Below are 14,743 nucleotides of genomic sequence, written 5' to 3' on the forward strand. Positions count from 1 at the left end.
TGAGGGATGGGGATGAATACGTCCAGTGAATCGCATTTCTATTGAGACATCGGTCAGTATGGAGAGCAGAATGCTCATGATGTAATGTACACAGGTCCATTTAGATCTACCTATTTCTTAAGCTAGCATCTTGGCAGCAGGACACAGAAAGAATGGAAGAGTGGTTAATTAAGTATCTATGTATAACACATGGCATCCCTCACTAGGCCAGGGAACATATTCATCACCAGTTTGTTAGCAGACTAACTTCGATAATATATGCATGAGGATGGTGGACCTGGAAAAGGATGGGGAAACTCAGTGCTCGCATAGAGAAAACTGCCCCGTTTCGAAAACATGATTGGTCTGGATAGATTTGGCAGACCTCTCATCCATAAGTTTCAGCCGATACTCCTTGGCTTCATCCATAGTCATCGGTGTGAAGTCAACAGTCTTATGCACCATATTCTGCAACTCAACCGGTAATCGCTTTCCCAATACGTCGTCGACGGATTGCTTCCATTCCTTGCACCAGTCCTCTCGCTGGGGCGGGACATGAGCAGTCGAAATAATTCGTCGACTAGGATCAATGAGGAAAAGCGCGAGAATCTTGCGGTGACCCGGCTTAGAGGGATCAGAGAGCGAGAAGGCAGAGACGCGGTGCTGCAGTGTGTTGGGGAATGTCAAAAGGCGTCCTTCACGGCAGGTTACCGCTCCAAGATCTTGAGTTATCTGTTCGTCGACGAAGCCGCCGGCACTGGGCTCAAAACCGAACACACGCAAAAATTGGAACTCGCCCTGTTCATAGTAAAGGTCATCGAAATGTCTGTCATTGGCACGGTGACGGAAGGAAAGGGTGTTGTCAGTGATGTTTTGAGAGTCATAGTAGTAAATCGCTGTAGCACAAATCCGCTCGTTCTAATCTTGGTTAACAGCTGATATTTGCCGGTGACAATTTTGTTACCATACTAGTTGTCCTTCAATGTGCCAGGAGCCCCCTTCATACTCTGGTTTCTCAGGCGTAAGCTCGATGTTGGCCAGCTTGACAATTACCTGCAATCCTTCCTTTGCAAACTTGGACTGCAGATCGACTACGTCTCGGCGATGACCCGTAGGAGGCTCAAATCTGGATGGCTCGGGTTGCTTAGGCTGTCGGGCATTCTGCCATTCCTCCAAGCGCTCATAGAATTCGTCCTCATCTGATTCGTCATCCCCCGGCTGAGGTTCAGGCTCCGCACTCGGAAGGTATTCAACCTCGTCGTACTGGATCCGACGCGGGATATTACGGTCTCGTGTCAGGGATATATTCCACATAGGAATGATCTGTGTGAGTATCTTCTCAATCACGTGGTACAGATCTCGGTGCTTCGCTGGGTGCAGGTTGTTGATGTATGAAGCGATCTGACACTCGCCATTGCCATTGAATTTGACTTCACATGGAAGCCACTGAAAATGGCGGCTGTACGGATCATGGTCGTGCATTCGACGAGGATACTTCGGTGGCGAATCTGGAATCTTTGTCATCTCCCCCTGCCCTACATTTAGAAAGCAGTCGTCAAGCCCAATCAGCTTGTCGCCGAGGACTTTTGTGCGACCATACACAAGTGGAAAGAGCGATGGGTGGACCAGGTCGACAACCTTGTTGTCAGACCTGGGGTGATAGTCCTTCTCCTCTACAGGCACGTCTTCAAGGGGCATGGCAAGGTCCCGAAGCTGCTGCTTGAGCTCCTTTGGAATGGCCACATCTGACTTGACCACACCGGGATCATAAGCCGTTAGTATTCCCGTCTTTTTATATTCCGTAGATTTCCACCGGAGCTCCGCGAAGATATACTCAATCATCCCTTCAGTGATATCTTGGCCGCTTTCAGAGATTTCTTTTCGCCATTTATCGGTTATCTCTTGGTTGAAAACCTAGCTTGCGTCGGTAAAGGCCTTGGAAGGGAGTGAATCAACCACGCACCTTTCTATCCCAATCCGGCTTATCAGTGATTGCCTCCATTATACGCATCATAGAGAGCTCCCTCAGCGTGAACATATAACTGTCTGATTTAACCTCTCTTCTAGGAATCCATGGTAACTCTGATCCAAGCAACTCTTACCCAACATAGCCATTTTGGATATCGCCTTCATCCAAAGCGTTGGCATAAACAACATCTGTCCATTCTCGCTAAGAATTTATTGATATCAGTTGCCTCAGCACAAGAGTTGGAAACATACATGGGGCCGGAAATCAAGGGGCAAAGTAAACCCCGGAAGTTCGAAGCGCGTTGACTCTACAGTGGACATAGGGACAGATTCAGGTCTAGACGTAGAGTGACGTAGAAGGTAATTCTCGAGAGAAAAATGCCTTCTATGCTGAACACTATGATGGATGACGGTTCGCGCAGCTCTCAGGACGGGGCCGTTTTTGTACCGTTTGTTGGCAGATTGAGAGATAGTGGAGTTGCTGCGCAAGTAAATAGCACTTCGTATATGAAAGGAAGAGCAGAATGCCATTGCATTAACTCTGGCCAGGGTGAAGCGATGGCCCCCGCTTTATAGTCAGTCCTACCCCAACTGACAGCTGGTTGTCAACCAGTTGCAGGGTCCAGGCACAATCAGGCACGACCAGGCATGCATAGGCTTGGCATCTTTAGGCACCCGGCCCACAATAGGTAACAATGTCACAAGGCTACAAGGCCTTCCAGCGGAGGCCGGCTCAATCTAACCCGTTTGGGACGCCTTACTGGGTGACGGAGTGGTTAACCGAACTCTGTGACAAGCAATAGGTGTCAACACGCGATTCCCGAGTACAGTCTTGGATAAAGAGATGAACGTCGCCATGGATACCAAGTTTTTTTTTTTTTATTCAGTTCCTTGCGCTCCGTCCATACCCTTGGAACGAAGGATATCCTACACCCATAAGTTCATGATCTGTCTCAATTCGCCTAACACTATGACTTGTGCACGTGTTTCTAAACCTGCACCGCTGCAAGTTCAGTAAGGTTTGGTTTTGATCTTTGTGGGTTGGTTATGCAACTCTAAACCTTATCTGGTAGTGATATACTACTGCTAATTATTCAGTTTAATTTTATATAAAATCATATTTTATTGCCAGTAGCAAACCATGAAATACTAATATACTTAAACAACTACAGATATTATTTCAGTTTTGTTCCAATGGCTTGCTGTAGTTAATAGTTTCGATATCGATAATCCATCGTCCTTACTTATAATCATCAGCTGGAAGTAATTCAAAGAATAAGACTGACGGGGTTCTGAAACTTAGTAGTTTACCTTCACATAGGATATTCAAGCGTTATATATATAGTATAATGGCTTCCATCCCAGGTAGGGCTTGCTGTAAACCGGGTGATATGGACTCGGGTAGGCAGGGACAGTGAGCAGTTGGGAATAACGTTCGTTTTATGCTTCAGACATATGTCCTAGGATTTCGCGACTCAAACAGCGGTGTATTGGTGTCCATTCTGCACACACGCCTGATCCTGGCAAGTCATGATCTCATCGTCTCCCATTGGAATCCTCCGCTTTGGGTAGCTTCGTGTGGGTCTGGTGTTGAAATCTCTAATACATCATATAGTCTATCCTACATCGACGCTAGGCGAAATTGGTAGTTGAAGATGGCAATATGCGAATATGCCAAGCAGATTGGCCTCGAGATTAAATAGATGCAAGACTAGTGCCAAGCCTGATGGACTCGCCGATCCCAGTACTCCCGGGTGTTCTCCAAGTTAGCCTGTTCATTTCCCATAGCACTACATTTTCCAGCTCAAAAAGGATATGCGGATGTACTGTTTCCGCGAAACCATAGGAGAACAACGGTAATCCTTTCCCACCTGCGACAAGGGCGAAATGAAGATGAATACTTCTCACCTTACTACTGGGCCGTCCGTCCCTGATACTGTGCATCTCCGCATTCCTGTGCCGGCCGCGTAATAGGTGCATAGTCGGCCCCCCTGTTGAATATATTGATCATTCTTCAGGATCTAGAGGAATTGGAGGACGCCATAGTGATCCCAGGATTCGAAGGATCATCCCGACTCGTGGAGGACACCTCTTGCATTCAATCTAACAATAGCTGCTAATTGCACCACACAGACCATCAGTCTATAGTCATTCTCATGGCGGTGTGCACAAAGCACCTACCCTCAGTCTAAAGAAGGAACAGTGTCTCACTTCTTGATAGTAACACCGCGAGTTCTTGCATTGGTTTCGCTGGTTTCACTGCAATTCGTGCTATCGCTCTGGGATTGTGGTATTGCTTGACTGGCAGACATGATTAGGCAGGCAGCTACCCTCAACCAACCAACTCAGGTTAGAAGCTGGAGTTGGGCACTTGAAGACTGAAGACAATGGACATAGGGATGCATCTCAAGTACTCAAAAAAGTTCAACCCCTCAGCAATGAAGATGTGGAATAATCTAGTAAGTAACAAGACAAGTAAGTACTTGAGTCTATGACATCTAAAAACCAAGAGGTTATCCCTGCGTCATCAATATCCGTAATCATCCATCATCCCAAATATGCGATACGATCGCTTGCCATAATGCTCTGTGATATATCCACAAATGTACATCCAACCCCGTGCAGCTTATAGTCCACTCATTCAAGGTGGTCGTGTTCGTCTAACTCTATAATATTCGCCTCAGGACCAGTGAAACGCTGGTTTTCCTCGTCTGATGGAACGGCAACCTAGAGTATCATCAAGATCTCTCAATCAACAAGTCCCAAAGATTTTAATGGTACCAAGATCACTAACCCTTCGGGCCAGAAATATTCTAGCTCCAGCTCGTGATAACAGTATCCCAAAGTCATATCTCTGCAGCAATTCGTATAAGGGTTCGAGAAGATGCACCGGGGGAGGGAGGCGATAATCAGCGTGGTGAGATGAGAGACTCGTTGACTCGGGCTCAAATGGGGATGAACCGAGGAGAACAGCGTCAATTTGGTAACTTCCTGGAATAATGGGGCGGGTAGTAGTCTCCTCTGCGGTGTAGATGGATACCAGAATCAGAGAACCTGGGCCATGGCTTGCACCGAGGGTTTGGGACACCGCAGGCGTTTGATCAATAGTATCGAGCGTATCACTTTGGGAGCCTCCTATGTCTTCAATTCTATTCTGTCCCTGTCGGACCTTATTCTGGTAATGGGCCATGACGAGTCGATAGACTGGGACGCATGTAATAAGGCATGCTATCAAGCCAATGATTGCTTCTGGTGACAGCATCATTGTAAAGGAAACAAACAAAGAAAGATACTGTTGGGAGTTATTGGATCGCCGAGGGGGCGGTAGCGTGCTTTTTAAAGCCATGGTGGCTCTAACATACTAACTATATCGTGCTGGGAGGTCTTCGAGATGCCCGGATGAGAGTAGGACAGCGGGAATGAAAATTGAAATTCAATATAGAGTTAAGGTAGTAGGTAGCTACCTTGCGCAAAACAGAAGGAAGCCGAGTGAAAGTGAGAGTAAGCAGATAGCCTACGTGTAGGATATAGGCAGTGGGATAATCCCCGTCCTCTAGGATCCGAGTTGCTGTCTCGTCACTATTGACCTTTGTCAGTTGCATTGGGCAGTGAGTACGCAGTGGGTCCTCATCCTAGGCCAAATCTAAATAATCTGACAGTCGTATGACGCTACCCAAACCTGCTATTCAAGGGTAATTGGCCGGGTCAAGACAGAGGAGATCACGACCCCGGACCCATCCGTTGTGTTCCGTTGGGCGACTGGGTGACTGGGTGCCTGGGTCCCCACCCAAATTCATACACCTAGTCCGTCGTGTCCGAAGAATCGGTTCCTTCTTTCTAGCTTTCTTCAAGTGCATAGCACGGACGGTCCTTTTTTTGCTTTTTCTGTTCTGCGTCTGGCCAGCTTTCCTTGCTACAAGTCGCTGTCCCATCTTGGCGGGCTTTCATTGGTTTGCAATAACGCCTCGCGGACAGGCACTTCAACTCTGAACAAAATAAGTCCCAAGATCTGGATGTGAAGTATTCTGTGACTCCGAGTAGGTAAGGTAATACCCCTAAGAAACAGCCATGCGCACCGCACCCAGTGCATGGCGTACCTCTCTCCCCTACGGACTAATCACCTGACTTTCTCCTATGTCAATATTGTTGTCTTTATCTGGCCGTAATTTATCATATTATTTTTTCTTTTGCTTTTAGAATTAACTTTGCTAGTATTATTGTATTTTTTTTTTTTTTTTTTTTTCCTCCCTGTGAAAAAAGAATTTCAATTCAAGATCATCTTGTATCCTTCCCAGGCCTTGTGGGGAAAGTTATTTGAAAACAAAGATAAAATAATATGTCATAATGGTATTGTATCTAAGGCAAAGGGTGGTGGTTTCTGGCTTCTTGTGATCTACTGTAGCAGTGAATAGATCAGCTGGTGACATGAGTGTCCCTCACGCAGACTCGTATTCCACTACCAAGCTCGACTGCAGTCTGAGCTGTCCTGAAATTGGTGCTCTGCACGATATTTCCCAACAGGAGGATGAAACTTATGATTCGCTAAAATACTTATCCCTGCTGCACTAGATCTAGGTACCTACTTTGAGGAGACCGCAAGAAACCATCATCTGTGGGCCCACCACACTTTGCCTGTAAATGAAATACCATTATGACTGAGGCTGCTGCCTTTTCCCAGATAGGGAGCTTCAGCGGATGCAGACTTAGTCTAGATAAATTCTTCGGGTCTTTTTTGTGCTTGATGACCAGCAGTCAGTGCACGCGGAAGATAGCATGTGCAATCAATCAGTCAAATGTCACTACTGATGTATTATTATAGACTGTACCTCTCTACTGCGTGGAAAACTTTAACTGCGCTTCTGATCTTGAGATCGTCCGTGCCAAATTCCAGAACCATTTAGCTGGGAAAGTGGGAAGGGCTGTGCTTTTGCGGCCTCCAATCAAAACACAGCAGTCTCCAAATTGGCTCAGGGACAATCTTGATGGATGTTTAGTACATTGCACGGAAAAAAAACATACTAAATCAGAAATAATGGTCTACATAATGCCCAATTACTTAGTAGTTCATAGTCCCTGCTCCGAGTACTCCTATCAATCCTTGATACAGCGATATTTCTGTGCAATGACCCGTCTATCCTGATCTATTGAAACCATCTCTAATAATGCTGAAAACAGTAGGACAAACCATTAATTGGGTACTCAGTATCTAATAGTTTGATAAACATCCTATATTGTTAAAATTGAGATTGCGACTATCGACGCAGTTCCCACCGCCCCGGGACTGCTACACGGTCCATGGGCCACCGTCGATTATGCATCACTTTTCCGTGCATCTTCCCTGTCCTTCCTGTTGCTTTTCTGCGTCAGCATGGCCATAAATTATTCCGTAGGTTTAGTGCAGAGGCTTAGCCACGCGCTGTGAAACGTGCAGACACCTTCCAATCATCTGGCCAGATGAGCAACGCGGTGAGAACTATGGTGCATGTCAACAACGGTGAGAACGACGCTGTGCGCGGCAGGCGCTGAGAAGGATTCGTTGAGCAGCATTGATGGCGTTTTTGAGATTTCCGTCAGCAAGGCGAATGATTGTTTTCTTGGACGATGAACGTCTGTCCCGCAATGTACGTCGAGATCATGTTTGCTAGAAGTTTGTAGAATGTTTTGCACTATGTGTAGAACCAATAGTAGAGTTATTCAAATGCTGTAAGCTACACAGACGAACCCTTCGCAAACTGATGTAAGGAACGCCTAATTTAGTGGTAAGTTGAGAGATGATGAGTGTTTCACGTCTGCGTTTTATGCAGGGTCACCCTACTACTTAGTCAGTACACGGCAAGCCCCCTTCGTGAGCTAGCATATCAGTCAAATTCCTAGCCATCCGAGATGGGAAATTTGCGAATCCAATCGTCTCATACCAGCCATCCTCTACACCACACCACCTTTCATGAATGTCTCTTCACCCTCCGTCATGAGTAGGTGCTGAAAGTGTGTCCTGAATCCTGCTCTGCAGAATAGCACATATTATGCCATGTATTCGAGGCTTCGTCTGCCGCCAGTCGGCTAGGCGCAAGGAAAAAGAATGGAAGAAGATATGTAACAGGCAGTGGGAAGCTGTCTCTGAATTGACATAAATCTGAATGATGGGCGGCCTATGGTGGAGTTGTGATAACCGCACTGGACGTCTAGGCTTCAGGCTAGGTATCAGGACCAGGGGTGAAAGACCAAAGGGACCCTGGAAATTGGGGCGAATAACAGAGCTTGAAATAGCTTGCTATTAACAGCCGTTAGTAGCATTCAACTCCCCTGCCAGATGCGCAGGACTACATGAATCTGCCGAACAATCGGTTCCTTCATCTCGTATTCTTGATGGCGCCGAGGGGAGATCAACTCTACTTACGGGGAAATTCATCGTATAAATTGATCCCACTCGCATTCTATCTCCCGTTGTAGTTAGCCTTCTCGTAAATATTATTAAGAGAGTGGATACGGAGTAGACTGTGACGCTCCAGAGGCAAGTTTCATAGATATATTGAAGGGGATACCTTCAACTCCATTTTTGCTTTATCAATCCAACTTCGAATGGCCATTCGTTAGAGACAGTTCCATCTGCTTACCATTCTTTGTCACTCTTTCTATATATTCTTGTCGCTCTTTTGTTTTCTTTTCAAGGAAACTCGGTATAATAATCTAATACGAACCCCCTAATCATCGATACAAATCCGACGGCAAAATGCTCTCCAAGCTCCTGACGACGGTCTTGCTGTTGGCCGCCCAAGCCTACACAGCAGACGTGTCCAAGCTCTTCCACTACGAACTGGGACTCAACGGAACTGCTCATCAAGCCGAATTCCAGGAGCGCACCCACGCCGGATACAGACTCACCTATGTCAACGGGTACTACTCCCCGGAACAGAACCAGACCCTCTTCTCCAGCATCTGGGAGAAAACAGGCGCTACCTCCGCCGCTCCCTGGATTAGTCGACACGGCCTCACAGCTACCCAGTACAATGATCTCTCCACCGATCTCCGCAGCAAGAAATACCATCCGGTCGTCCTCAACGGGTACAACCTCCCAAACGGCGAACGCCGCTTCGTCACAATCTGGGAGAAATCTACCATCGGGGTCTGGAAACAAGCGGTGGATCTGACGATCGACCAGCTCAAGGAAAAGGTCGCCAGCCTGGCACCACTGCGTCTCACCTCCCTCAGTGGCTACACGATCAACAATGAACTGCGCTATTCGGCTACCTGGGGGGAACGCACCTCCTCGGACTGGAAGGGAGAGTGGCTCTACTATGCCAATGTGACCGGTGTCATGCAGGTGGGTGTGAATGCTGTGGAATGGAAGCCCACATATCTTCATGCGCATTCAGTCAATGGGGAGCCTGTGGTTGATTCCGTTTGGGAGAGATATACGGGCCCGGACTATGGTGCTCAGCTTTGGTACTATGAGGATAACGACACTGCGGAAGGCTACAAGACTTTTTTCAACAGCATGACAAAACAGGGATATAAGCCTCGGATGGTGACTGCGCATTATTCGAAGGAGTGTGGCGTGCGATATGTCAGTGTCTTCTCTTGAGTCTTCTGTGTCAGCTAAGAACCTGTTCTCTGGGGAATGGGCCAGTCGTGAGAAAGGATGAAATCAACTGGAAGATGTAGGTACTATTTAATAAACAAATTTAAAACCATTTACGTATATCTTACATCTTATATCTCTCGCGCGACCAACAACCAAGCATAGATGAATTAGACATGAGAATAAATTGTTTAAATGCCCAGACGTCTTATCTAAAGTCCTTCAAACCCAGCAAGAAGTACAAAACGTCTAATCAGGATTCCATGTGCAATGCGATTGTTGATTGTTGACATCGCTAGGCACACATCCCCCCCCCCCCCCCCCCCCCTCCCCCATCGGCTTGACAAGTCACTGAAGAGTCTTAACTACGGCGCCCCGAACAATGGCAGATACTCTATTTAATGACCGCGGAAGGGAACTATGTCCGAGCGTTAGACATTAGTCTGGCTCATTAGCCTGCCCTGTTTCCTCCTGGTCTGCCCATTGTTGCATATGTGAAGCGGATGTGCGATAGTCCGACGAACGGTAATCACCTCAAGGCAGTTGCCAGGCTTGCAAAACGACGACTTCGATAAGCGAGATATGCTGCAATGAGGGTTTCCTACGAGTCCATGCGACTCCGAGACCTTGCGAATATCCTCGTCCTTTCCTGAGGCAGGGGTGACACCTAAGGCACCACAGAAACACGGGACCACGTCGACCCAGAGCACCCAGTCAACCATTGAGACTGCATTGACTACATTGACTGCATTGACTGCATTGACTGCATTGACTGCATTGACTGCATTGACTGCATTGACTGCATTTACTGCATTGACGCATTTACTCTAAGCGTCTAGTTCTTATGGGGGATAATCAAAGTGCACTGCGGTGGATATCGAACAGACCTCAAGTCCTGGCGCCAAAGTGGGGTAAATTGACTCTGAACTTGCCTCCCAGCGTCGGCGCGTAAGCCGGCGTGTACAACTGGACTGCAGTCCACCCACCCTTTGTCCCTGATCTTAACCGTGTCTTATCATTCATCCAACCAACAACAACAATATTAATAATAATAATGGTTGATGCAAACCGCGGCAAGAGCCTCGCGGTGCCGGACTCTGGTGTACGCAAGTTTACGCTCTCGTGTTCTCGATGTAGGGCCTCCAAGTTAAAATGTGACCGCAAAGAACCTTGTGTCAGTTGCCATTTCCTTTATGCACTCCATTTAGAGACTGGATGCTTATCTTCTGTTTACAGATGGAATGCGTCAAGCGTAATATCGGTCATCTTTGCACCAAAGATGAGCGTCAACCGAGAGCTAAACGGTCAAAAACCGAGCACAAAGACAAGACCGCCGCCAAGAAGTGAGTGAAGCTTGTCATCACTTCATTCCATTATTGACAGCTATCAACTGATGCCTATCTTATCAGTGGTCCACCGGCGAATGGAGATGGCGAAGCGGAAGCAGAGGAGGCAGCGCGACTCTTGGAGCATTTCGTCGAAGGAGTTCCTCGTCCAACTACATATCTACCCGGTGTTTTTGGACCAACGCCGTCGTTAGTCGCGCCTGACTTTCCGAACCGGTATTGGTCGACTAATGACCCAAAGCGACACGGTGAAAAGCTCGCCTTGATTCGAGAGATTGTCGACGCGATGCCGGAGCTGGAGATGATTCATGTTCTTTTTGAAGTCTTTGTCACCCGCTGCCAAGGTCCGTTGGGGAATGTGGTCCACGCTCCAACATTCATGAAGCGAGCTGAACAGTTCTGCAACTGCTTAAGTCTTGCTTCACCGGACTCGCGGGTCTTGGCCATATCCAGTACAGTCTCTATGGAGACACTAGGCTGTTTCCTCTTGGCGGTACGTGTAGTATACTCTGCTCAGGAAGCGTTTGCTCACATTGCTGTTTGATTCTAAGTTGGTACTCGGTCTCGCTTTTCATCCTTCACCGTCACTACTCGGTTGGACCCCCACGTCTTTGAGTCTACGTGTGGAGGAGTTTAGAGCATCTGATATGCGCTCCAAGACATGGAGATCGCTAAGTTTGCGCTGTCTCCAGGACGGAGTATCTCTCTTTTGTGGCTCGATCGCCGGTTTACAGGCCGCAGTTATGCTTTTGCTGGACGGGCAGGAGGGCTTGTTGGCACTGGACGCTGTTCTGGTTACGGCAATTTCTGGAGCCCGCAAACTCGGCCTGCACCGGTTGGGTGACATCAAGTTGGACGCCTCTGCATCGCACTTTGCACCCTTGGGAAATGGCACGTCATCGCCAGCGGAACAGCCGCATATTCGAACGGAAATAGGCATTCGCATTTGGTAAGGCCCTGGGCAGATTATCCTCTAGTCAATCTTTAACGATCCCGTATAGGTGGGCACTCGTACAAAGAGATTGGTCGCGCGGTCAAGCCCTCGGCTACTACACCGTGCATCCGTCGCAATCCAACACCCGGATGCCGTTGCACATCAATGATGATGATCTCTGTCTGTCGATGGAGAGGGTGAGCATCAATGGCGAAATCATGGAGCGGCCCCGTTCCGAGTTCACGATGCTGTCGTATACTGTCCACGCCCACGAACTCGCCACCATTGTACGCGAATCTATTGATCTATGGGGATCAGCGACTCAGCAGCCCGATGCGACCACCGAATCGACCAACTTGCGCAAACATCTCAACAACAGGTATGAAGGGTACGTCGCTGGTCTGCCGTCGTACTTTCGATTGGGAAGCACTGTAGGTCTCACTGCCACCGGCCCAATGGCAGCAATCCCCGTGCAACGATGGATGTTGCACCAGCAACTGTGGAGCTTACTCCTGCGACTGCATCGAGCCAATCTCTCCTCTCCGATTAGCCGTGCTTCCTGTCAGCTTCTGGCCCAAAACATCATCGGCACCCAAGCTCAGATCCAGGCGCGATGCGTTGTTTGTGGCACGCTGTCGACCAGCGAGACCCAGATATTCAACGCGGCCGTTGTCTTGCTTCTCGACCTGCTCTTCACACCCAAGCAAGCGGATGCGGATAGTGCCAGTACACACCTAAGTCGATTGATGAGTCGCGACAAGATCAGGGAAGCTATTGAATTATTACGGACAAAGAGCATCACGGAAGGGTCATCGCTTCAAGCTCTACACTTGAATCAATTCAAAGGGTCTGTCCAGCGCAGTGTCGTTGCTCTAGAAGCCTTGATGAAGCTTGAAGAAGAGGACTCCGACAGTAGCGCTAAAAGCTCGCTAAGGCTCAAAGTTGCTGATATTATCAGAACGTTGAACGTAAGCGCCGACGCTGCCACCGCGCCCTTACAAGAGCAGCAGGCCCCCTTTGATGCCTTTTCGCCGTTTAATTTGTCGATGCCGTGCGCCAATGTCGCTGACGGGTTCCCTGACCTGGATGTGCTGCCGATTCTGTCCAATGGTCTCAGCCCTAACTTTTGGCAATTCTTGGACTTTCCCCCGCCACCCGTTGATGATCACACCAAGGAGGTTTCGTTGGCTACCCTGGGAGACCCGCCTGGCCCCCTTAGACTGGGAACCTCTCAATTTACCGACTCGTATAGTAGTTCTCCTAGCAGTCGTATGAATCACACCTCGCCATCGCTACAGAGTGGACCTATCAGAATGAGTGGGGGTAGTGACTCCGCGACGAATCCTTCGAGCGCTGATGCCTACGTTGCCGCCGAGTTTTATTATGCCATGGGTGATGGGCCAATGGCTCCTCTATGATGTCCAGTATCTGGTCCATATTTCCTATTTCCTTCCTTATCGCAACCGCCCTACGGTCGTAAAGCCTATAATTACGCGGAAAGGCAGCCTAGCATGTTCGTTAAATTTACTAAGGAATCAAGTGCAATAACAAAGCCAAAGAAACTTTATCTATGCATTGCCGTCTGTTCCAGGCAAATCCGCAAAGGGATCATCAGCAGGATCCGACTGCCAGCGGTACTCCAAACCAAACGCAACGAAATTCGCATGACGCAGAGCTTTCTCCTTGCTGAAGCCCGGAATTGGAGTCTCCTCACCCTGAGGAGAAGCCCTTTGAGCCTCGGGATAAGCCTGGCGGTCCTCTGGTGCAACATACGTGCTAGCCATGAACGCAAAGCCCGCGTCGATCCCCGCCGTGACACCGGAGGAAGTCAAGTATTTCCCGTCCTGCACCCAGCGAGCACGCTTCTGCCATTGGACACCGGGGTCTAGCGGACGGCCAAATTAGCATGTGCTTTTGAGTTTCATTTCAAGCCAGATGTGGTCTCATATCATACACTTCGGAGTCAGCTCATCATACAGCCGCTTATTCGTCGTCGCCTTCCGCCCATCCAGTCGACCAGTCGCAGCCAGCAGGATGGACCCGGTACACACGGTGAAAACGTTGGCGGCGCGATCGACCAGCTTCCCGATGCGCTGCAGCAGGATCGGGTCCGAGACCAGCGGCATCATGCCGAAACCACCGGGGATGAAAAGGGTGTCGAACTGGTAAATCTCACTGAGGGCGTCGGACAGTGAGAGGGTCGGGATCACACCGATGCCGTTTTTCAGGGATGTTTCGATGCCACGTGGCGAGTCTAGGTTGTGCAGGCTGACTAGCTCCAGAGTGTAGTAGTCGCTGCCGGGGACGATGGCGCCCAATGGTCCGAAGAAATCGAGGGCTTCGAAGTCGTTGTAGACGAGGGAGAGGATGCGGTGGTGGGTCGGCATATTGTTCTGTGATATCTCTACTTTCCTGAGTATTATTGGAGGATGACGGTCAACGTGGTTGAGTCAAGGACTCAAGGGTGAAGTGGAAGCGACGCTATCTAATAAGTAATATGGGATGCTGGTCTTGCCGTCTTGGCGGTCTTGGTATTTATACGTTTCTGAGGCTAAAGTCGTCTCTCGTAATTGGTTCCGAGGGCCTTGAGAAGTCCGAGGGGTCTTCGTCGGAGGACTGACGGAAATACGACAAGTGAGGCTTGACATTGAAACTGGCCGAAGCTCCGCGGAGTTCTGCGACGTCCGTGGCTCCATCCACTCCCTGCAAGAATGTGTAGCGCCGTCGGTTAGTCTCGGACTCGCTGACAGTTCGGACTTTGACAGTCCAGGAAGGCTCTGTCTGTACTACTCTGGCTTTACCTCTGTTGATCGGTTGACAGTACCCTTCCACACTAGAGCTGCCTGCACAGGGGAAGGTCTCCCCAGTTCCATGCGTGATAACGACGCCAAAGCATGTGTCATTCCTGAAGGCTAACTATAAGCGAATGGCAGTAGT

The 14,743-nt window shown here is 48.8% G+C and overlaps 5 protein-coding genes across 5 annotated transcripts; 2 read left to right on the forward strand and 3 right to left on the reverse strand.

The window, feature by feature from the left end:
• Positions 1 to 297: 297 nt before the first annotated feature.
• Positions 298 to 2,268, reverse strand: ALT_2424 (DUF4246 domain-containing protein; the record flags this gene model as incomplete). The annotated part of the gene is made up of 5 exons (XM_033562840.2): positions 298 to 897; positions 949 to 1,893; positions 1,943 to 2,021; positions 2,082 to 2,149; positions 2,200 to 2,268. The coding sequence occupies 5 exons, from the start codon at positions 2,266 to 2,268 to the stop codon at positions 298 to 300; spliced, it is 1,761 nt and encodes a 586-aa protein (XP_033418731.2).
• Positions 2,269 to 4,584: 2,316 nt separating this feature from the next.
• On the reverse strand, positions 4,585 to 5,137 carry ALT_2425 (uncharacterized protein; the record flags this gene model as incomplete). Its single annotated transcript, XM_033562841.2, has 2 exons — positions 4,585 to 4,674; positions 4,742 to 5,137. 2 exons carry the CDS (start codon positions 5,135 to 5,137, stop codon positions 4,585 to 4,587), a joined length of 486 nt encoding a protein of 161 aa, XP_033418732.2.
• Positions 5,138 to 8,677: 3,540 nt separating this feature from the next.
• On the forward strand, positions 8,678 to 9,529 carry ALT_2426 (uncharacterized protein; the record flags this gene model as incomplete). Its single annotated transcript, XM_033562842.2, has 1 exon — positions 8,678 to 9,529. The coding sequence occupies one exon, from the start codon at positions 8,678 to 8,680 to the stop codon at positions 9,527 to 9,529; it is 852 nt and encodes a 283-aa protein (XP_033418733.2).
• Positions 9,530 to 10,580: 1,051 nt separating this feature from the next.
• On the forward strand, positions 10,581 to 13,224 carry ALT_2427 (putative C6 transcription factor; the record flags this gene model as incomplete). Its single annotated transcript, XM_033562843.2, has 5 exons — positions 10,581 to 10,700; positions 10,763 to 10,869; positions 10,936 to 11,365; positions 11,424 to 11,821; positions 11,874 to 13,224. 5 exons carry the CDS (start codon positions 10,581 to 10,583, stop codon positions 13,222 to 13,224), a joined length of 2,406 nt encoding a protein of 801 aa, XP_033418734.2.
• A 150-nt stretch (positions 13,225 to 13,374) lies between these two features.
• On the reverse strand, positions 13,375 to 14,193 carry ALT_2428 (putative ThiJ/PfpI family transcriptional regulator; the record flags this gene model as incomplete). The annotated part of the gene is made up of 2 exons (XM_033562844.1): positions 13,375 to 13,691; positions 13,761 to 14,193. The coding sequence occupies 2 exons, from the start codon at positions 14,191 to 14,193 to the stop codon at positions 13,375 to 13,377; spliced, it is 750 nt and encodes a 249-aa protein (XP_033418735.1).
• Positions 14,194 to 14,743: the final 550 nt, after the last annotated feature.

This window comes from Aspergillus lentulus (assembly GCF_001445615.1).
Source record: "Aspergillus lentulus DNA, contig: Alt04, strain: IFM 54703, whole genome shotgun sequence".
Classification (NCBI taxonomy): domain Eukaryota; kingdom Fungi; phylum Ascomycota; class Eurotiomycetes; order Eurotiales; family Aspergillaceae; genus Aspergillus; species Aspergillus lentulus.